The following is a 24,276-nucleotide window of genomic DNA, read 5'->3' as shown; positions in this document are numbered from 1 at the left end:
TCAATGGTAACCCCCAGGATGTTGCTAGTGGGGGACTTATAACCATAGAATTTCTACTGTGCAGGAAGTGGCCATTTGGCCAATCGATCTGCACCGAACGTCTGAAAGAGCACCCAGCTAGGCCCACTCCCCCATCCTATTCACGTCCCCAATGAACCTGCACATCTTTGGACACTGAGGGGTAATTTACCTGGCCAATCCGCCTAACTTGCACCTCTTTGGACTGTGGGAGGATACTGGAGTACCCGGAGGATACCCACTTGGTGATGGTTAGATTCTCTCTTGTTGGAGATGGTCATTGCCTGGCACTTCTGTAGCACAAATGTTACTTGTCACCTCAAGCCTGTAAATTGTCCAAGTCTTGCGGCATATGGATATGGACTGCCTCAGTATCTGAGGAGTCATGAATGGTACTGAACATTGTGCAGTCTTCAGCGAACATCCCCAATTGTGACCTTATGATGGATGGTAAGTCATTGATGAAGAAGCAGCTTAAGATGGTTGGGCTTAGGACAGTACCCTGAGGAACTCCCGCAGTGATGTCCTGGAACTGAGATGATTGTCCTCCAATAACCACAACCAGCTTCCTTTGTGTTGGGGATGACTCCATCCTGTGGAGAGTTCCCACCCCCCACCCCCATTTCCCATCGACTCTGGTTTTGTTAGGACTCCTTGATGTTACACACAGGCACACATTGCCTTGATGTCAAGGGCAGTCACTCGCACCTCGTTTGACCATGTTTGAACCAAAACTGTAATAAAGTCAGGAGCTAAGAAACCCTCATGGGCCTCTGGAAACAGAGCACGAGTGAGCAGATTACTGCTAAGCAAGTTCCACTTGGTCACACTGTTAATGACCTCTTCCATTACTTTTTGGATGATCGAGAGTGCAGTGATAGAGTGGTAATTGGCCGGGGTGGTATTGTCCTGCATTGCGTGTACAGGACATACCTGGGCATTTTTCCACATCCGGGTAGATTCAATTGTTGACCTTCAGCCATTTCTTGATGTCAGTGGGACTAATCGAATTGAATTAAGACTCGCATCGACGATGCGGAGAACCTCCAGTGGAGGCAGAGATGGATCATCCACTCGGCACTTCTGACTGATGGTAGTTGCAAATTCATCAGCCTCATCATTCACACTGATGTGCTGTGCTCCCCCATGATTGAGGATGGGGATATTTGTGAAGTCGTCTCCTCCAGTTAGTTATTGAATTGTCTACCACCATCATTCCAGAAGAAGAACACCATGAATGTTGTGTGCAATGGGGGACGTCATTTTCTTCCACAAGAGGCTTGTCTGGACTATGCCCTTGGTTCCTTGAACAAGTGCAGAGGAGATTTACCAGAATGTTGCCTGGTATGGAGGGAAGATCTTATGAGGAAAGGCTGAGGGACTTGAAGCTGTTTTCATTAGAGAGAAGAAGGTTAAGAGGTGACTTAATTGAGCCATACAAGATGATCAGAGGATTGGATAGGGTGGACAGTGAGAGCCTTTTTCCTCAGATGGTGATGTCTAGCACGAGGGGACATAGCTTTAAATTGAGGGGAGATAGATATAGGACAGATGTCAGAGGTAGGTTCTTTACTCAGAGAGTAGTAAGGGCGTGGAATGCCCTGCCTGCAACAGTAGTGGACTCGCCAACACTAAGGGCATTCAAATGGTCATTGGATAGATATATGGACGATAAGGGAATAGTGTAGATGGGCTTTAGAGTGGTTTCACAGGTCGGCGCAACATCGAGGGCCGAAGGGCCTGTACTGCGCTATAATGTTCTATGTTCTAAGTAAAGTTGGATTAAACTCCTAATAAACACTGTTGTCAAATATTTCAAATGTTATAATTTCACAATTGCTAGTTTAGAATACAAAGAGTGGCCTGTACATGTTTTTTTTAAATGTGACGGATTAGCTTCTTTAAATGAATGAAGAAAACCATACTTATTGCAGGCAATTTTGAACATGTAGTAAAACAAATTGTTGTAAGCCAGACAAATCAAAAAAGCTGGTTAGAGATCCTGCACCTTTTAGATTAGCACATTAGAATCCCTACCTGATTCGTGAGGACAGCATTTCTTCAGTGAAAACAAACAGAATGCAAGGTTATGGTGGCTTGGTGAGAAATGTCTTTATTGTGCAAGAAATGACCACTCCTGAAGTAATGTAGCTTTTAAGCTTTCCTAGCCTGTCTTGCCCACTTATGCGCTAACACAACACAGGGCAATTTTTCTACTTTGTTTAAAGCAGCGATGGCAAAATGTCAAACTGCTATTCAAAAAAAGAGGGTGTGTATAAACTAGGAACTAGAGGCCAGTTAGCCTGATACCAATCATTGGGAAATGCTAGAAACTATTCTTAAACAGGTGCTCACAAAATAATTAGACAATCATAATACAATTTGGCAGAGGCAACAATTCAGCAGAGACAAATTATGACTGAAACATTTCTTAGGTAACTAACAGGGTTGAGCCAGTTGATATTCTGTGCAGGATTCTCCGGCTGCGTCCGCCCGGTGACCGGAGAATCCTGTCAGAGGTCAATGGATTTCTCCATTGTAGGCAGCTCGCCCATGGCATTCTTAGGGCGGCGGGTCGGAAGAATCCTGGCCCCTATATTTCGATTTCCAAAGGAGATTCCAAAGTGTGCCACATAAAAGATTATTACACATAATAAAATAAGAGCTCATGGGGTTGGGGAGAATATTAACATGGATAGAGGATCATTAAGAGCAGCAAAAAAGGAATTAACAGAGCATTTTCAAGTTGGCAGGTGGTGATGAGTTGGGTGCCACAAGGGTCAGTGTTAGGGCCTCAGCTATTTAAAATACATATCAATGACTTGGCTAAAAGTACAGAGTAACGTACCTGAGTTTTCTGCTTATACAGAACTATTAATAAGCTGTGAGGAGGACACAAAAAGATTGCAAACTGATGAAGACAGGTTAAGTGAGTGGGCAATAAGGTGACAGATGGAGTATGTTGTGGGGAAATGTAAGGTTATTGTGTTGGAAAAAATGTAATTTTTTAAAATTGAGAGAGACTATTAAATGTTAATATTTGGAGATATTTAGGTATCCTTATATTAGAAAGACAAGAAAGTTAACATGCAGGTGCAGCAAGTAAATAGGAGTGCAAAAGGCGAGGCAATGGCGTAGTGGTATTGTCACAGGACTAGGAATCCGGGATGAGCAATAAATGCTGGCCCAGCCAGTGATGCCCACATCCCATGAACCAATAAAGGGAATAAAAATAAAGAAATCTTGCTATAGCTGTAAAGAGCTTTGGAGAAACCACATCTAAAGTAAAATATGTAGTTTAGGGTAGCTTAGCTAAGGAAGGAGTAAACTTGTCTTGACGACAATGCAGAGAAGGTTAACTTGATTGGTTCCTGGGATGTGAGGGTATCCTTACAATGGAAGTTGAGTAAATTGGACTTGTAGGGCGGGATTCTCCCGCAATTGGCGAAACGGCCCGACGCCAAGAACAAAAGAACAAAGAAAAGTACAGCACAGGAACAGGCCCTTCGGCCCTCCAAGTCCGTGCCGACCATGCTGCCCGACTAAACTACAATCTTCTGCACTTCCTGGGTCCGTATCCCTTTATTCCCATCCTATTCATGTATTTGTCAAGGTGCCCCTTAAATGTCACTATCGTCCCTGCTTCCACCACCTCCTCCAGCAGCGAGTTCCAGGCACCCACTACCCTCTGTGTAAAAAAACTTGCCTCGTACATCTCCTCTAAACCTTGCCCCTCGCACCTTAAACCTATGCCCCCTAGTAATTGACCCCTCAATCCTGGGGAAAAGCCACTGACTAACTCTGTCTATGCCCCTCATAATTTTGTCGACCTCTATCAGGTCGCCCCTCAACCTCCGTCTTTCCAGTGAGAACGGCGCAAACCACTCCGGCGTTGGGCCAACCGGAAGTTGCGGAATCCTTCGCACTTCCGGGGGATAGGCCGGTGGCGGAGGGGTGGGCGCCGCGCCAACGGGCCGGCGCGAGTTGGCACAGACGCAGAACCGCCACCGTGTTTCCTGCACAGGGGGGTTCTTCCGCGCCGGCCTCTATAGGGCTCCGGCATGGCTGGCGTGGAGGAAGGAGTGCCCTCATGGTACAGTGCCGCCCGCAGATCGGTGGGCCCTGACCGTGGGCCAGGCCACCGTGGGGGTCCCAGATCGCCCCGCGCCCCTCCGAGGACTTCAGTAGCCGGCCTACAAGCCAGGTCCCGCCGTGATGGACCATATCCATTTCACGCCGGCGGGACTGGCCAGGAACCGACGGCCGCTCGGCACATCGGGGCCCGGAGAATTGCCGGGGGGGTTGCTGCCAACGGCCCCCGACCAGCAAGCGGGATCCCCGCCCCCGCCTGAAAACCGGCGCCGGAGAATACGGCAGCTGCCGTTGGAGCGGCATGGCGGGATGCACGCTGCCCCCCCGGGAATTCTCCGACCCAGCGGGGGGGGTCGGGGAATCCCGCCCATAGTCTCTGAAGTTCAGAAGAATGTGACATAATGTCATTGAAACATAAAGAATTAAGGAGGCGTGACAGCCGGTGTGGAGAGGTTGCTTCCCTGGCTGGAAAGCCTAAAACTAGGAGGAATAGTCTTAGGATAAAGGGTTAATATTTTAGACTGAGATGAGGAGCTATTTCTTCACTCAAAGGATTGGGAATCTTTGGAATTCTCTACCCCAGAGGACTGTAGATGCTTGGTTGTTCAATATTTTGAAGGCAGAGACAGACAGATTTTTGGACTCTAATAGAATCAAGAAATATGATGATCAGGTGGGAAACTGGAATTAAAACTCAGCCGTGGTATAAAAAGCAGAACCTATTCGGCTTATGTTCTTGTGAAAAAAGGCAAGCAAATCATCTTTCACTGGTTACCTAATGCTCTGTTCCCATCATTCGATTTCCGCTCATGCACACGAACATCGATATTTTGATCTCAAAGGAAAACTGCAATATAGCTTCCATTTCTGGCTAAAAGCAAGAGCCTGAAAACTGCCCCATCAAGAGAAGATGGGTGTACTAAACTGAAAACAGTTCTTTAACCTCGCACACAAGATCACCAATTGATGATAACAAAAATGATTGGAGTGGAAGAAACATAAGCTCACAAAAGCCCAAAACCTTCAAAGGTTTGAAATTAATTTTCTCTCAAATATAGCTGTTGCTGATGTACGTGTCTGCCCCTATTGCCACTATATAGTAACTAAATAACTATTAAATTATAGATAAAAATCATCCAGTGTATATAAACTTTTCAAGCTCTTTTGTCATTTATGTTCAGCAATATTTTATTATTCATTCAATAACCCAGAAATAAATCCACCTGGAACTGAATACTATTCCATGAGCTTGGCCATGCAACAGAAGTGGCCTTGCTTTTGCATTTAACTTGCAAGTTGCCAGCTATTAGTGAATTTCTCAAGTTAGTGAAACAAATTCCAATCATGAACCTTTACACAATTTATTACTTTACTATAACCAAAATGACGAGGATACGTAAATAAGCACTGTGCTCGAGCTTCACTGTTACATTTTACCTAAAACTATTCACTTTAATTGAGACATTTCTGTATTCTTGACCATGTACTAAATTACAGTGAAAATGGAAAAATCCAAGTTAACGCCACATTATCATAAGCATATCTAAAGTTTCACACTGCTGCAGATGTTATATTCGGCACTTGTATCGTTAGTTACGCATATTAAAGCTGCTCTCTTCAACTGGAAGCCATTAATTGTTCAACTGAGGAAATTGGATTGAATTTATAATTATAAGGATATTTTCAATATTCATCTCACCATTGTGACTACAAAAACAAATGAAAAAGCAAACATTAACTTCTTGCCAAACATAAGCATATTATCCATTTTCCACTGAAGAAATAGCAACAAAAATGTACATCAGTGATGAAACCTGAGACTATGGACTGTAAAGAACCATAATCTATAAAAAGACTTACTTATTCCATGCGTGTCTAAGATTTTTAGAACTGTACTGTGGGAAACGATCTGCAAGGAAAAGAGATACATTAAGTGGTTTCCACAACAGGTTATTTAACTTAATCACAAACTTGAAAATTAGTGCAGAATTTAAGATTAGATCAGAAATACACACAAGAAGCCCACATCAGCAATGCTGTTCATTTGCAAAAGTATTTTAAAAGCTATATAATTGAACTATTTACACAAAAACAATCACCAGACTGGATGAGAGGACACTGGACATGAAACATCAGATTCTCCTCTGCATCTGCTTCATTCAGCATTTTTAATTATCTGAGGTACTTAACATCTCTCATTCTCTGTATAAATCTGGCTCATTTATCCTGCAGAGTTCGCATGAGCAGATGTAGTTGGATCATTAAATCAGGGCTGCACTTTAATGTTCCCACAACTTTTGCATTTGTTTATTTTTCTCTCAACTTTTACTGCGCAAAATCTGGCATTTTACAGAATGCAATTTATGTTCACTGTAACATCAGTTGATAGCTAACTATGTTAATGACCATGTAAAGGCTCTACTGTATAAAGACATAACATGCAACCCAAGTCTCTGGCATTACTCAATACCAAACTAGAGTACACAAACTAAACTACTGAATTGCATAAGCAGAGGGATAGAGCGTATATTCTAAGTATTGTTGTGTATCTATTTCATCTTTTCCACCTTGGTCAGACCCCCAATTGAACTAATTGGCGAAAATGTATTCACCCAATCATGAAAAGGATGCAAGGCTAAGTTTGACTAAGAAAGTTCCGATATTAGAATGGTTTCTTTCGAAAAGTAATACCGTTGAAGTTTTCAAAAATATGAATGACAAAGTGCAATAAATTTAATGAAGGTAAACCTTCACCCAACAATGGAACTTGATAGCAGAGCAGGTCACTGAAGTTGAATACACAGCGATTCAAGATGCAACTAGGCAGTGCCTGGACAGGACACATACTGAAGGGTAAAATGAGATGGCAGGCTAAATCAGCAAGAACTGACTTGTTAGACCTTCATTTGAAATCAACTCTCAGGGTATTAAGACTGGCCAGGCCCTATCCATAGTTGCCCTCAGATAATAATAATAATAATAGTTGCTTATTGTCACAAGTAGGCTTCAGTAAAGTTACTGTGAAAAGTCCCTGGTCACCACATTACGGCACCTGTTTGGGGAGGCCGGTACAGGAATTGAACCCGCGCTTCTGGCCTTGTTCTGCATGACAAGCCAGCTGTTTAGCCCACTGTGCGTAACTAGCCCCATAGATGTTGCTCGTGAGCTTTTTCTGTAGGTGCTACCATCCTGGATAGCCTAGGGCAGCACGGTAGCATTGTGGATAGCACAAATGCTTCACAGCTCCAGGGTCCCAGGTTCGATTCCGGCTTGGGTCACTGTCTGTGTGGAGTCTGCACATCCTCCCCGTGTGTGCGTGGGTTTCCTCCGGGTGCTCCGGCTTCCTCCCACAGTCCAAAGATGTGCGGGTTAGGTGGATTGGCCATGCTAAATTGCCCATAGTGTCCAAAATTGCCCTTAGTGTAGGGTGGGGTTACTGGGTTATGGGGATAGGGTGGAGGTGTGGACCTTGGGTAGGGTGCTCTTTCCAAGAGCCGGTGCAGACCCGATGGGCCGAATGGCCTCCATCTGCACTGTAAATTCTATGATAATTGAGGCGATGAGGCTCTCTTGATTGGTTAGGTATGAAACTCCAGGATAATGAGCAGCCATGATAAAGGCACAGAGATAGAGGTCCAAGTTAGGGTGATGGGTGACATAGAAATTGGTGGAACTCGGACTTCCGGGTGCGGCGATGACCAGCTGAGTCGCACGTTTCGGCAGCTCCCGGTGGAACGGACTTTTGGGCTCTTAATAAGAGCCCCAACGGCAATTTTAACGGCTAAAAGTACTGTGCGGTGAACCAGAAGGGAATCCCCCCTGGATATGGATGAAAAAAGGAGAGGAAGGTGGCCGGATTGCGGTGGATCCTTTAGAGCAGCGGCAAGGAAGGCAAGCAAAAACCAAGATGGCGTCGGAAGGTGGCAGTTTAATATGGGGCCCTGAACAACACGAGTTTTTGAAACGCTGCGTGGAAGAACTTAAAAAGGAAATGAAGAAGGAGCTGTTGGCCCCGATATTACAGGCGATCGAAGGGCTAAAGGAGGAGCAAAAGACCCAGGAGCGGGAGCTTCGGGTCGTGAAGGCAAAGGCTGCCGAGAATGAGGACGACATACAGGGCCTGGTGGTGAAGACGGAGATGCACGAGGCACACCATAAACGATGTGTGGAAAGGCTGGAGGCGCTGGAGAACAATGCGAGGAGGAACAACCTAAGGATTCTTGGTCTTCCTGAAGGTGCGGAGGGAGCGGACGTCGGGACATATGTGAGCACGATGCTGCACTCGTTAATGGGAGCGGAGGCCCCGGCGGGTCCGCTGGAGGTGGAGGGAGCATACCGAGTGATGGCGCGAGGACCGAGAGCAGGAGAAATTCCCAGAGCCATAGTGGTGAGATTCCTCCGTTTTAAGGATAGAGAGATGGTCCTTAGATGGGCAAAGAAAACTCGGAGCAGTAAGTGGGAGAACGCGGTGATCCGCGTATTCCAAGACTGGAGTGCGGAGGTGGCGAGAAGGAGGGCGAGCTTTAATCGGGCCAAGGCGGTGCTTCACAAAAAGAAGATAAAATTCGGAATGCTGCAACCGGCAAGACTGTGGGTCACATATCAAGGGAGGCACCACTACTTTGAGTCGGCGGATGAGGCGTGGACTTTTATCGTGGAAGAAAAATTGGAATGAGCGGGTTATTAAAAAAAGAACGTTTGAAACAAAGTGGTGGGGCGAGTATGGGGGGGCGAAGAGGGGGGTAAAAAGGGGGGAAAGAGGAGTTTTATGTTATTAATCCTGCGATGTGGTAACTTTTCTCTCTTCCACAGGAGGTGGTGGGGGGAGGAAAGGAGGTGGAGGAGATGGGGCGTTGGCCATTGGGGGTGGGGCCAAGGGGGAAGCGCGGGCTCGGTTCCCGCGCTATGATAATCATGGCGGGAATAGGGAAGCAGGAAGGAGGGGGCGTCGCACGGTGCGAGCCGAGGTCACGGGGGGAAGCCGAGGTCGGCCAGAGTTTGCTGACTTCTGGGAGCAACATGGGGGGTGTAACTACGCTAGTGGGGGATCTAGCGGGGGGGGGGGGGGGGGGTGGGAGGGGGGAATTATTGGGCTGCTGCTGCTGGGGAGAGGGGGGAGCTGGTATGGGGTGGGATGGGCGGGGGGGCACCGCTTGGGGGGGACACAGCTGCGTGGGAACCGGGTGAGGAGCTGGAAAAAGGGGATGGCTAATCGGCAAGGGGGGGGGGTAAAAAGCCCCCCAACCCGGCTGATCACGTGGAACGTGAGAGGGCTGAACGGGCCGATAAAGAGGGCACGGGTACTCGCACACCTTAAGAAACTTAAGGCAGACGTGGTTATGTTACAGGAAACGCACTTGAAACTGATAGACCAGGTGAGACTACGCAAAGGTTGGGTGGGGCAGGTGTTCCATTCGGGGCTAGATGCGAAAAACAGGGGGGTGGCTATATTAGTGGGGAAGCGGGTAATGTTTGAGGCAAAGACTATAGTGGCGGATAGCGGGGGCAGATACGTGATGGTGAGTGGCAAACTACAGGGGGAGACGGTGGTTTTGGTAAACGTATATGCCCCGAACTGGGATGATGCCAATTTTATGAGGCGTATGCTAGGACGCATCCCGGACCTAGAGGTGGGAAAGTTGGTAATGGGGGGAGATTTCAATACGGTGTTGGAACCAGGGCTGGACAGGTCGAGGTCCAGGACTGGAAGGAGGCCGGTAGCAGCCAAGGTGCTTAAAGATTTTATGGAGCAGATGGGAGGAGTAGACCCGTGGAGATTTAGCAGACCTAGGAGTAAGGAGTTTTTGTTTTTCTCCTATGTCCACAAAGTCTATTCGCAAATAGACTTTTTTGTTTTGGGAAGGGCGTTGATCCCGAAGGTGAGGGGAACGGAGTATACGGCTATAGCCATTTCGGATCACGCTCCACATTGGGTGGACTTGGAGATAGGGGAGGAAACAGAAGGGCGCCCACCCTGGAGAATGGACATGGGACTAATGGCAGATGAGGGGGTGTGTCTAAGGGTGAGGGGGTGCATTGAAAAGTACTTGGAACTCAATGATAATGGGGGGGTCCAGGTGGGAGTGGTCTGGGAGGCGCTGAAGGCAGTGGTTAGAGGGGAGCTGATATCAATAAGGGCACATAAAGGAAAGCAGGAGAGTAGGGAACGGGAGCGGTTGCTGCAAGAACTTCTGAGGGTGGACAGGCAATATGCGGAGGCACCGGAGGAGGGACTGTACAGGGAAAGGCAAAGGCTACGCGTAGAATTTGACTTGCTGACAACGGGTACTGCAGAGGCACAGTGGAGGAAGGCACAGGGTGTACAGTACGAATATGGGGAGAAGGCGAGCAGGTTGCTGGCCCACCAATTGAGGAAAAGGGGAGCAGCGAGGGAAATAGGGGGAGTGAGGGATGAGGAAGGAGAGATGGAGCGGGGAGCGGAGAGAGTGAACGGAGTGTTCAAGGCATTTTATAAAAAATTATATGAAGCTCAACCCCCGGATGGGAGGGAGAGAATGATGGGCTTTCTGGACCGGCTGGAATTTCCCAAGGTGGAGGAGCAGGAAAGGGTGGGACTGGGAGCACAGATTGAAATAGAGGAAGTAGTGAAAGGAATTAGGAGCATGCAGGCGGGGAAGGCTCCGGGACCGGATGGATTCCCAGTTGAATTTTACAGGAAATATGTGGACTTGCTCGCCCTGCTATTGATGAGGACCTTTAATGAGGCAAAGGAAAGGGGACAGCTGCCCCCGACTATGTCTGAGGCAACGATATCGCTTCTCCTAAAGAAGGAAAAGGACCCGCTGCAATGCGGGTCCTATAGACCTATTTCCCTCCTAAATGTAGACGCTAAGATTCTGGCCAAGGTGATGGCAATGAGGATAGAGGATTGTGTCCCGAGGGTGGTCCATGAGGACCAAACTGCGTTTGTGAAGGGGAGACAGCTGAATACGAATATACGGAGGCTGCTAGGGGTAATGATGATGCCCCCACCAGAGGGGGAAGCGGAGATAGTGGTGGCGATGGATGCCGAGAAAGCATTTGATAGAGTGGAGTGGGATTATCTGTGGGAGGTGCTGAGGAGATTTGGTTTTGGAGATGAGTATGTTGGATGGGTGCAGCTGTTGTATAGGACCCCAGTGGCGAGTGTGGTCACGAATGGACGGGGATCTGCATACTTTCGGCTCCATAGAGGGACAAGGCAGGGATGCCCTCTGTCCCCATTATTGTTTGCACTGGCGATTGAGCCCCTGGCAATAGCATTGAGGGGTTCCAAGAAGTGGAGGGGAGTACTTAGAGGAGGAGAAGAACACCGGGTATCTCTGTATGCGGATGATTTGCTGTTATATGTAGCGGACCCGGCGGAGGGGATGCCAGAGATAATGCGGACACTTCGGGAGTTTGGAGAATTCTCAGGATATAAACTGAACATGGGGAAAAGTGAGTTGTTTGTGGTGTATCCAGGGGAGCAGAGCAGAGAAATAGAGGACTTTCCGCTGAGGAAGGTAACAAGGGACTTTCGTTACTTGGGGATCCAGATAGCCAAGAATTGGGGTACATTGCATAGGTTAAATTTTGCGATTGGTGGAACAAATGGAGGAGGACTTCAAGAGATGGGACATGGTATCCCTGTCACTGGCAGGGAGGGTGCAGGCGAGTAAAATGGTAGTCCTCCCGAGATTCCTCTTTGTGTTTCAGTGCCTCCCGGTGGTGATCACGAAGGCTTTTTTCAAAAGGATCGAAAAGAGTATCATGAGTATTGTGTGGGCCGGGAAGACCCCGAGAGTGAGGAAGGGATTCTTACAGCGTAGTAGGGATAGGGGGGGGCTGGCACTACCGAGCCTAAGTGAGTACTACTGGGCCGCCAATATCTCAATGGTGAGTAAGTGGATGGGAGAAGAGGAGGGAGAGGCGTGGAAGAGATTGGAGAGGGCGTCCTGTAGGGGGACTAGCCTACAAGCTATGGTGACGGCCCCATTGCCGTTCACACCGAAGAAATACACCACAAGCCCGGTGGTGGTGCCGACTTTGAAAATTTGGGGACAGTGGAGACGGCATAGGGTAAAGACGGGAGCCTTGGTGGGGTCCCCAATAAGAAATAACCATAGGTTTGCCCCGGGGAGAATGGATGCGGGATTTGGAATATGGCAAAGAGCAGGAGTAACGCAACTGAAAGATCTGTTTGTGGATGGGAAGTTCGCAACTCTGGGAGCGCTGACCGAGAAATATGGGCTGCCCCAAGGGAATGCATTCCGGTATATGCAACTGAGGGCTTTTGCGAGGCAACAGGTGAGGGAATTCCCACAGCTCCCGACGCATGAGGTGCAGGACAGAGTGATCTCAAAGACATGGGTGGGGGACGGTAAGGTGTCAGATATATATAGGGAAATGAGGGACGAGGGGGAGATTATGGTAGATGAGCTGAAAGGGACATGGGAAGAAGAGCTGGGGGAGGAGATTGAGGAGGGGCTGTGGGCGGATGCCCTAAGTAGGGTAAACTCATCGTCCTCGTGTGCCAGGCTAAGCCTGATTCAATTTAAGGTGTTACACAGGGCGCATATGACTGGAGCACGGCTCAGTAAATTTTTTGGGATAGAGGATAGGTGTGCGAGATGCTCGAGAAGCCCAGCGAATCACACCCACATGTTCTGGTCATGTCCGGCACTACAGGGGTTCTGGGTGGGGGTGACAAAGGTGCTTTCGAAAGTAGTGGGGGTCCAGGTCGAACCAAGCTGGGGGTTGGCTATATTTGGGGTTGCACAAGAGCCGGGAGTGCAGGAGGCGAGAGAGGCCGATGTTTTGGCCTTTGCGTCCCTAGTATCCCGGCGCAGGATACTGTTGATGTGGAAGGAAGCCAAGCCCCCGGGGGTGGAGACCTGGATAAATGACATGGCAGGGTTTATAAAGCTGGAACGGATTAAGTTCGTCCTAAGGGGATCGGCTCAAGGGTTCACCAGGCGGTGGCAACCGTTCGTCGAATACCTCACAGAAAGATAGAGGGAATGGAAAAGAAGAAGGCAGCAGCAGCAGCCCAGGGGGGGTGGGGGGGGGGGGGTGGGAGGAACCAGAAGGACTCTCAGGGTTGTTAATATATATGTATAATATGTATAGGTCGTTGCTATAAATAATTGTATATTGGACTGTTAAATCATATTTTTGGAGAGTGTTTATCTGAGACAAGGCAGTTGCCATTTAGTTTTAGTTTTCGTTTTTGTTATATATTATTTATTCTTTGTTTATAAAACAGGTCATTGTTATTTATACTGTTATATTATTGTGTAAAGGATACACAATGTACTGTGATGGTTGACCAAAAATTTTCAATAAAATATTTTTTTTTTTTTAAAAAAGAAATTGGTGGAACTCTAATAACTCTAATGTCCTTGTTCTTCCGAGTAGCAGACCTCATCGGGCTGGGAGATGCTGTAAAAAGCAACGTTAGTAAATCGCTGTAGTGCAACTGGTAGTGTATTCTGCAATTACAGTGCAGCAGTGGTGGAGGAGGTGGATTTTGATTTCAGTGGCAGGGCGGCTGGTCAAGTGAACTGCTTTGCACTGGATATGTTAAACTTCTTAAAACTGCTACAACTGCACTGATGCAGGCGAGGAGGCAAGTAGTCCATTAAGCCCCTGCCTTGAGCATAGTAGATGGTGAAAAGTTTTGAAAGGACATAGGAGACAATTCGCTCAGCACAGAACACCCAACCACTGCCTTGCTAGCATGATGTTGATATGAGTCATCATGTCTGGCCTTCAGTCAATGGTGATCTCCATGTCAAAGGTGAGGGCTCCACTCAAGGTCAGGTGGTGGAGCAGGTAGTTGGGATTTTTCTTGTTTGGGATGGTCATAACCAAACATTTAGTGCAAATGTTAGTTATTGACCCAATACTTGATGTTGTTCAAGTTCTAGTACACGCCAGCATGGGCTATTTCATTATTAGAGGTAGTGTGAATACAGCAGAAATGTCAATTAACTGTCTCAACAAATGGCCCTAGCCTCCGCTTGAAGGCCCATTCAGTCCCCATCACCATTCCACCACTATCTGACAACATTTGTTCTCACCTTGAAAACATTTCTTTTAGTCCTGAACCAGAAAATTTCATTACGTGTCCTTCCAATTTCCACTCTTCCCTTGCATTTAATTGGTCCACCTTTGACTCTTTCCTTCCCTTCCTCAAGTTTGCTAGTTCCATTTCTAGAGACAGCCTATCACCCAATGTCTGCTATAGCTACTAGCATGACATCTCCTTCACCCCACTTCAAAAAAAGATTCTATCCCATTCTCTCAGTTTCTCCATCTCCGATGCATCTGTTCAGACAATGCCAACTTTCATACCAGTGCTTCCAATAGGTCTTCACACCATGGCACTGGCTCAATTTTCCAGCTGATATACTAGGTACCCAGGAGGGCATTGTGAAAACATGGTGGGCTCTGGTTCTGTTATACAACATGGCTATAACCAGTGACTAGGAATTGAGGCACCCTCGTGTCACCCCACACACATCAGCAGTGCCCATCTGTGAGAGCAAGAACTGCTGATATTTCCACCTAATGGTTCTCCATGCTCAGGAGCAAGTCTACCATCCTTAATTGAACAGGGTTCTCAGAGATGGCCACTGATTCAGCCATCTCCTCCAAAATTTCCCTCGAGGTCCCTCTACCGATATTTCTATTTTCATCACTTGACCCAGTCATGAACGTTCTGCCCATTGTCTCTGCTTATCTTTGTACATGCGCTGCCTCAGTTGCTGAATATTTACACCATCTTCTGCTTTTCTATCACATATCCAGTATTCTGTTTTTGCATTTGTACAGCCAAACATCTACTGAGCATGGTGGTTCCAAGTTTGTTTCCTCAAGCGATGCTACTGGTACAAAGTACATCACTAATAAATGTTTTACAAATTAAAACTTACTTGCTTATGCATATTTTAGATGAACTATTAATAATTTAGGAAATATTTGATGTATGTGGGAGGAATTTGGCTTTTTATTTATAATAGATTGACTCCATAGAGTCATAATGTTACACCACAGAAACAGGACATTCAGTTCAATCCATTAACTGTGAGCTGATATTTCACTCCCTAGGAGGCATCCTGTTCAATTCCACTCATTTGCTAGCTCCCCATATTCTTTTAATATTGAAGCAACAAACTAATTTTCTTTAAAGGTGTCATGGGCTCTGCTTGAACAAATAATTCATGGCAAAGAATTTCACACACTGGTGTAAAGAATGTTTTTCTAACTTCCACTTTAATTCCTTTATTGATTAACTTACATTTGAGTCTTATTAGGGTCTTGCCAACAAGTGAAAACAAGCTCTTGCTCTTACTCATCTTAGCTCTCATCATTGAACATCGTTTTAAACGTTTCCTATTGTTGTTTCCCTGTGGTTGCCTGTTTTACTTCTTTAAGTTCTATTCCAAGCCCCTGAAAATCAGCTTTCCCACCCCCCCAAACTATTAAACTAGTTTTCATCGCAGTTGCGTCCTTCGCTTTATCATCTTAAGGTGCAATATATTACAGCCACTGTTACCGAGATGTTCCCTACTTTTACTTCTCTTATCTCCTTTGATTCATTCCCTATTACTAGATCCAACAGTGAATCACCCTTTGCTAGGCTTTTATGTGCAGGCAGTCCCCGGACTTATGACACAATTAGTTCCTGAAAACTGTGTTATAAGTTGGGACCGGGTTTTCATCAGAACAATATAGAAATGGGGGATTGGTTCCTGCACCCTATTTCCATTAAATGGCGAAATGTTTGTGAGATCTTGCTTTAGTACAATTGCCTTATAATAGTATACTAATAATCTTTATTATTGTCTCAAGTAGGCTTACATTAACACTGCAATGAGGTTAATGTGAAAAGCCCCTAGTTGCCACATTCCGCCACCTGTTCGAGTACACTGAGGGAGAATTCAGAATGTCCAAATGATCTAACAGCACGTCTTTTCGGATTTGTGGGAGGAAACTGGAGCACCCGGAGGAAACCCATGCAGACACGGGGAGAATGTGCAGACTTCGCAGAGACAGTGACCCAAGCCGGGAATCGAACCTGGGACCTGGCGCCGTTAAGCAACAGTGCTAGTGCATTTTCCATGACGTAATAGTGTCTACACTTTAAAAGACGCTTTTATACAGTATCTAAAAAGCAATTTGCTCGTCCTGATGTTGTGGAAGATGAAATGTTATGGGACACAGCTGTTAAAGATCAACTGTTTGATGTCATGGTGCCGTTAAGTTGAAACTGGCATTGCAGAGCTGAAACAAGGTGTCAATTTCCAAGTGCCATTCATCATAACTTGAACATCGTAAAGTTGAGGACTGCCTGTACTTGGTTAGAAAGGAATCCTCTACACATTGGTGGAACTCCATTTCTTATACGCATTACCTGCCTTTTCTATCCAATTAACATCAGGGCTTTTGAAATCCACCTTGAATACTGTTCTTTTTTTTTACACTCAATTTCCTAATCTATCTGTAAATTCATTCTTCCACCTCCCTTCCACGATAAAGGGAAATACTGACTACACCTATTACACTTGAGTTGCTCTCTCCAAAGACAATACCTATTAGTGTGATTGATCCTTCATAATCTTTCACTTCAATCCACAGGAGTTCTACTTTTGTCTTGTTGATAGTGGTTTCTACGGCATCTGTATTATACCTAATTAGTACAGCTACATTACCGCCTGTTTTTCCCTCACTGCCCTTGACACCCTGCAGTGTTTAATTCACAGCCCTGATTTTTTTTTGTAGCCATTTCGCAAATCCTCAACGTCTCCCAATGCATGACTGCCTGAAGATCCCTGGTTTTATTATAGGTGTGCGCGCATTGGTGTGACGAATATCTGGTTCATGCCAATATTTTGGCAGTAATGTTTAGTTATGGGAAGATTACTGTTGTGGAGGTAAGGTAACTAAAATGCTGGGTTTTAGAGATGACCGGAACACCTAAAAGAAAATGGCAGTTCGGAAGGTAAGTTGTGACTATTTAACATAGCCAGAATAGAAAAGATGGAGCCTTAAAACAGGTGGACTTTACATAGCTGGAAATGTGACAGTCACACTGCTTGAAAAGAAGTGTGGTCCAGAACGATGCATTTTCTTTGAGAGTTAGCCAAGTTAGTTTCAAAATGTTCAGTGAATCCTGAAAGGCTATGTTGTCACAGAGATAAGTAGAATTTAAGAAGGTTCGTTGGTTTCAATCAATCTGTGTGTTTGCTGGGAATGGGTTCAGTTTGGGCCTTGTGTGGTTTACAGCTCACAGAAGTGTTGGGAGCTGTGAACAGGCTCCAGGTAGTTAGGGCTCAGAGAATTTCTGTGGAGCAGAGAGGGTGGTGAAAGATTCACTGGTTCTGCACCAGCAAATTAGGGCGCAGGGAAGCCCTGGAGCCATTTGTGGCTCAGTGCAACTGGGAGACAGGAATTAGGAGAAATCCAGTGGCAGTGCCAGCTCAGTAAAGCTAGCAGTCTGCAAAGGAGCTGGAATTATGCAGGTAATTAGAGGCAGAAACACAGCTTTGGGAATCTCATGGAACGCAGCGTCAGGAGACGAGACAACCATCAGGTGGTGAGCAGCTATTCAGGCAGCCTGAGTCAGTGCAGCTCTCAAGGAGATTCAGGTTAATATATAGTGTGGTGGGTTCGACCACAGTTTGCATGTTAATTCATATTGATCTCATGTTAATTCTGAATGGTAGAATACAAGATAAATATAGTAAGATTGTTTTACTTTGCTGACTTTAGATAGCTATTTTTCGGTTTAAAATTGTAAAATCTTGTGATCTTATTCTCTTAGTGGGTAACTTTAAATTGTGTCTGCTTTAACTGAAAGGCGACTGGTCCTAATCAGATTGTAACAAGACATTTTAACTCATTTTAATATGATTCCCTTCAATTTTATGTTTGACCTTGGCTATCTATCAAAATAATTATAGTGTCTCCTATCACTATCACATTTAGGGGTGCCGTGGTGCAGTAGTATTGTCACTGGACTAGTAATTCAGATACCCAGGGCAAGATCTGGGGACCCAGGTTCGAATCCCACCATGATGGTGAAATTTGAATTCAATTTTTTAAAATCTGGAATCGAAAGTCTATTGATTATAAAACCATTGATGAGTGTTGGAAAACCTGCCATGCTTACCTGGTCTGGCCTACATGTGACTCCAGATCCACAGCAACTCTCAAATGCCTTCTGAAACGGAGGGCAGTTAAGGACAGGTAATAAATGCTGGCCCAACCATCAACGCTCACTTCACATAAATGAACAAAAGAAAATAAAAATTCTATTCTGCTCTTCCCTCAGCTACATTTTAGCTGTCATCCCAACAGTCTCTCTCCTCATCCTCACAGGCAGCAAGTATGTGCCTGTTGAGCAGGACCAGCGTCTCCAGGACTTCGATCTCTACTCGCCTGCTCTTGAGCAGTCACGCTTTCCCTTTCCCGAACCTATGTTTTCTCTGAGGTCTGACCGTATTCGAGATAACACTCTCCAGAAAATCCTTCCCCTCCCTTATACGTCCAGGTCTCTCCAAGTCACAGTCCAGCTCAATAACTCGAGCCAGAGAGATTAAAGATGGAGACCACTCCTGCTAATTTTCTTGTCGAGGTAGTCCAGCCATCCTCAAACGCCCAGATTCTGCAGTCCAGGTGCACCTTTAACAATCTGCCAACCATCACACCATCTAGAACCTGACCAAACAAATGTGCATTTTCTTTTCCCTGCTCTTTCATTACCTCCTCCATTAAGTTGTACGTTTTAGGCTGGAAGGACATAGGAAATATAGTCTTATTAGCAAAATCACCTCCAACAAACTTATATCTACATTCAAAAGCCACATCAATTTGTCCAGTTTGGGTGCAAGCAAGTGTATGGAATGAGTAAATTTCAACTTAATGAGGAAGGATTAAAATTTACATCTGCAAAGTTTGCCATGGTTCTGGATTGAGGCTGACCACACTGAATAGAGACAACTTTTCTACAGGGGAAAAAAAAAATCTAATTCATTGGGCAAGTCAATTTGCTCCTCATAATGCCGGTTACTAAGTATTAGCAAAGGTCTGTGAGCAGATCATCTGCCAACTCTCTTGTTCAGAATTCCTCGTTTAGAATCAAGGATCTAGACAGAAGGGGAAACAATAATTTTACTGGAGTCAAAAGAAAAAACTATGAAGTTACAGCCAATTCTGGACGGTCTTATTAAGCAAAATAAAATACTGTGAAAATTATTGTTGCAACCTCAGCAACAGCTATGGTTCGCTTCACCCAGAGCTATTTGTCTGCCAATAGATTGCAGTGTAATGTGAAAGACTCTGTGGGGGTGTTGCACATGGTCATTGACTTTCAACTGGTAAAACCAATCCCCAGAAACAAACCTGTTTTATTGATGTAAATATACTTTGATGAAGTTAGGATTTTGCTATGTACTGCTGTGTTAGGTTACCACAGTAAATAATCTCCAGGAAGGTCAACAGGTTTCAAGCCAATAAGCCACTGATCCTCAGATGAAAGCACTTCATTACTACAAATATGTGAGAGCGACCTTAATTTTCCATAAGATTTTCATTGCTTTCAATTGAAGTTAATCAACGTAATAACATATTTCTTTTTATTAAAAAAACACTTTGCAATGACAGTGCACTACTTGTTATTTACACTGGTTATTTGCACTGGTTAGACTCCAGTAAATAATGATGAGCACGCAAGATACTAAAATAATGTTTTTCTTGGTTTCATCGGCAGGTTAAAACCCTGTTGAAATAAACTTTTGAAAATTTTTAACGATTCTACCTTTACAAATTTAAATAAGATAAAATGCAACTACAATGATCTTCACAAAGCATCGCTAACTTAGCGAGTTGAGTATAGATGCACATACACACACAGGAAAAATCAAGTTACTGATAAATATGTCTTTTTTTTAATTATTCCAATTAAGGGGCAATTTAGCGTGGCCAATCCACCTACCCTGCACGTCTTTGGTTTGTGGGGGTGAGACCCACACAGACATGGGGAGAATTTGCAAACTCCACACGGACAGTGATCCGGGATCGAACCCGGGTCCTCGGCACCGTGAGGCAGCAGTGCTAACCACTGCGCCACCATGCTGCCCGGACAAATATATCTTTCAACCACATGTTCATTTATATTTCTTATGTTTGTCTATGGATAAAGCACATATTGTAACAAACGGTTTCATTTATTCAGTAAACATATGTCAATAAATGTTCCTAATTAATTAATAAATCTTCAACACAGTTACCAACTAAAGAAAACTAGATTCCATCTTACCATCCTGTCAAATGTAAGTCAAAGGATCTTGTTGTTTGGTGTTTCCAGACCACCACATCTGCTCCAACCAATATTAAAGTACATTATGTTTATGGTTACAAAATATTGCTTCCCAAATACAATTCCCTTCATTGAATCTTACAAAATCTCTCATGAGTTCAGTGTATCGAACAACTTTAATGGCTGTTGGATTTGGTTAGTGCTGGTCAATTGATGATATTCCACAACACTCCCAGAAAGCCATCATCAAACCATCATGCCATCAAAAAAATACAATTAAGTTGAAATAGCTCACCATTTAAATGTTTTGCTAAAACCAAATTGAGAGAGTAAAATTGCAGGGGCTGGGTGTTTAAACAGCTAGCTGATCTGCTCTACCCATTCTGTGCCCTAAAGCTGAATTTCTGCTTTCCCCCTAACCCAGTATATTTCTAGAGTCCTCCTACTCCAGTGTCCCTGAAAGAGTAGTCTTTTTTACATTAGCCACTCACATTTGGTAGCATTGCAAACCCAATGAAGCACACGCACTGGAATGGAAATAAAAGCTAGGTAACAAAAACAGCTCCATGTCTAAATTATCTCAGTTACAAATGTAAAGAAATCCTCTGTGTATCAGTGACAGGTTCAAACTAAAGACCTTCAATACGAAGCTGCCAAATAAAAATCCACAAAACAAAAAAGCCATGAATTAGATTACATTTTAAGCGACGGACAGGCATCTTTATGTTATCAACCACAAGCACACAACTATTTTCCTCTGCAGTTACAATTCTTAAAAATTTCTCGCAACTTAAAGGCACGTAATAATACACTTGTGGGAAACAGATCCAGTGCTGAATGAGCTCTGAATTTTAATTTGCAATGATTAACAAGTTGTATTATTGATTAAAGATCAGCTGTCAAAGTTTGAATGTAGCTTAACAATCTACCACATTCATTTAGGAGTCACATCACTAAGTAAACTTTTTCACAGGAACTATCTAATGGTCTTCAATTGCTGTGAACTTGTTACTGAATCAGCTAAAAATAAGAGAGTCTTTCTTGCCTTCTTGCTGCAGTAAGTAGTAATGTGCAATTTAGTCTGAATCTGATATCGATGACACCATCATTCTCGCTATTGGACAGCATCCCTGCAGCATTCCTCTGCTTTCGGATTACTTCACTGTTTGGAATTACCTAAGAGCACCAAACTGACCTGGTAACTGCTTATTCTCAAATCTATCCTAGGTTGTTCTACCAGTCGTGTGCACACTTACATCCAAAGTAGGGCCAAATGCTTCAGACAGCCTTCCTTGCGCATTTTGTGTATTTTACTGGAGTGGACTTGCTAAAATAATATATGAAGCCCTTATATCAGACAAGCCCAGTCCAGATCATTGACTCTAATGACACTGCTGTATCTGGCATATTTGTAGAGTTAGAAATGTCATATTTTGTTTTGTCAGCACTGAGAGAGTCGCGGTCAATCCTGATATTAAAATATTAATACTGCGCACCACAAGCATGAAGAATGAATTCCATCCAGTTGCCAATGTTTTCCCAAAAACCTTCAACCGTCGATGGGAAACAGCTTAAAATGGTCAACAGTCATGAAAAATGGCAAATCAAGTAATTCCAGGGGGCCCTCCTTATGGACTTCATATAGGCATCAGCTGACCAGCTTCGGCTATTTAGACCAAGTTCCTGCTCAGTACTCAATATCAGGAATGGGGTTGCAGATAGGCTTGGAAAAAAGATTAAGAAATAAACAATCCAATCAAATCTAACGGCTTAAGATGTCTTGCAATGTAAACACGTATTAAGTTATCAGGGAGCCCAAATATTGTATCATAGTATCATAGAATTTACAGTGCAGAACGAGGCCATTTGGCCCATCGAGTCTGCAATGGCCCTTGGAAAGAGCACCCTACACCCACACCCCCACCCTATCCCCGTAACCCAATAACCCCACCCAACCCAACCTTTTTAGACACCAAGGGCAATTTAGCATGGCCAACCACCTAACCTGCACATTTTTGGACTGTGGGAGGAAACCGGAGCACCCGGAGGAAACCCACACAAAAACGGGGAGAACGTGCAGACTCCGCACAGACAGTGACCAAAGTCGGGAATCGAACCTGGTACCCTGGAGCTGTGAAGCAACTGTGCTAACCACTGTGCTACCGTGCCTTGCGGCTGCAAAGAGAAAGCTAATGGAGGTGCCAACACTCTGGATACTTGTGAAACACAATGCGAGTTTTATTAACGGTGATGCTCAAAAAATCAAGATGATGATCTGCTCAAAGCCTGTGTAAACACTCTGCTGATGTCACTACACGTGGTGCAGAACCAGCATAATACAAAGAAATGAGGGGACAGGGTACTAATAAAACGGAAAACTTCTAAATCAGGGGATCACAATCAAACATAAACACAAACCTTTGCCTCAGATAGTTGACACTTAGAACCATAACACAGACCCCTCAAATTACACCAATCATGATCAATCTGAATATGGACAACACCAAAATAATATTGTGACACACCCGAGGACTGAATAATTTAATTAAAAGAAAATTTAAATCTGAGTGAAGGCGGATTTGAATATGGCTACTCTGCAAGAAAGCTACCTTACAATCAAACAAGTTAGTCACAAAATTTGATGTAACAAGCTTTGGCTGCTTCATTTTATTCCAAAAACCAAGTTGTAGCTGCAAGTAATTACTTTTCATTCTAGGCAAGTTATCCCAGGTGAATATCATTATGCCACCCTGAGTCCCTAACCGATTCCATCCCTTCCCCTTTTATGAAAGCAAAGGAAGTTTTAAGGGATTTATATTTATATTGGTAAACATGAGAAACCAGGGGCTGGAGTCTCCGCCGGCGGGATGCTCCGTTTTGCCGGCAGCCCAGGGGCTTCCCAACGGCGTGGGATGGCCCCACAATGAGAAACCCCATTGACCGGCTGTCGTAACGGAGCACCCTGCTGGCGGGGTGAACCTGAAATTTGGCGCAGCGGGGTGGAGAATCCAGTACAAGGTACAATTTTAAAGCGTGTTTAATTTAATGTAGCTAAGCCTGGAAGGATAAAATCTATAGTTAGATTCTGGACAAAAACGTTTGTATGTGTGGAGGTTGGTTAAGTTCCAACTGTGTTTCTATTGTGCATAAAGGGGGTCTCGGCATGAAGAATAAAGAGACCAGCAGAGGTATGTAGGTGTTGCTTAGCAACTGGGGCCCTGTAGAAAAGCTTTTAAGTTTTCATTTAGCTGATTTGATTGCAGTTGGAGATGGGTAGTGAGAGAGATGGTAGTTCTCACAGCTCTGCTAGAAGCAGTTGGTGTTAGTTGCCAAAAGAGGAACATCTCACTGAGTCTTACTAGAAGAGGAACAGATACTGGAAGTCTAAAGTCCAGCTAGTTAAGGAGATTAGAGAAATGGAAAGAAGTTTCCAAGAAGTCTGGAGGTAATGAAACAGAGGAAACTGGGAATCAGAAGAGATTACTGTTCACTAAAGTCACGGAAAGTTGAAAAGGCTTTGGATTGTGAGGGGTCAGAAAGATATTTGCAGTAGTGCTAAGATTTGTGAGAAAGATTTGCTACAGTTTGGGAGACATTATGAAAAATAATTGTGGAAATCAGTGGTTGATTGTGTAAAATCCTGTAAAGACAGAGTAAAACCAGAAGATGTCTAAAACCTGAAGGTGAAACTTTGATGGAATGCATAATTTAAAAGATGATTTGAAAGTGTGACTTTTGAAAGCAGAATCTGAAATCATTTGTGTGGAAGCCGGAGTTCAATGAGGCAAGGTGACTCATGGTATAAAAATCATCTGGGGGCAATAAGACACAATTACCAACTTTCTGACACCCATTTAATA

General features: G+C 44.6%; 1 protein-coding gene across 6 annotated transcripts in view; it reads right to left on the bottom strand.

Annotated features, from left to right (window-relative positions):
* The window catches only part of cdk14 (cyclin dependent kinase 14), a 935,572-nt gene that overhangs the window by 283,736 nt on the left and 627,560 nt on the right, over positions 1–24,276 (bottom strand). For all 6 annotated transcript variants that reach the window (XM_072508685.1, XM_072508686.1, XM_072508684.1 and 3 more), the window contains one exon: positions 5,971–6,019. In XM_072508685.1, coding sequence (XP_072364786.1) covers positions 5,971–6,019 — 49 coding nt within the window. The remainder of the gene's footprint in view (positions 1–5,970; positions 6,020–24,276) is intronic.

Source organism: Scyliorhinus torazame, chromosome 6, assembly GCF_047496885.1.
Source record: "Scyliorhinus torazame isolate Kashiwa2021f chromosome 6, sScyTor2.1, whole genome shotgun sequence".
In the NCBI taxonomy this organism is placed as follows: Eukaryota; Metazoa; Chordata; class Chondrichthyes; order Carcharhiniformes; family Scyliorhinidae; genus Scyliorhinus; species Scyliorhinus torazame.
Note: the sequence above shows the minus strand (reverse complement) of the source record. Positions and strands in the feature narration are given on the sequence as shown.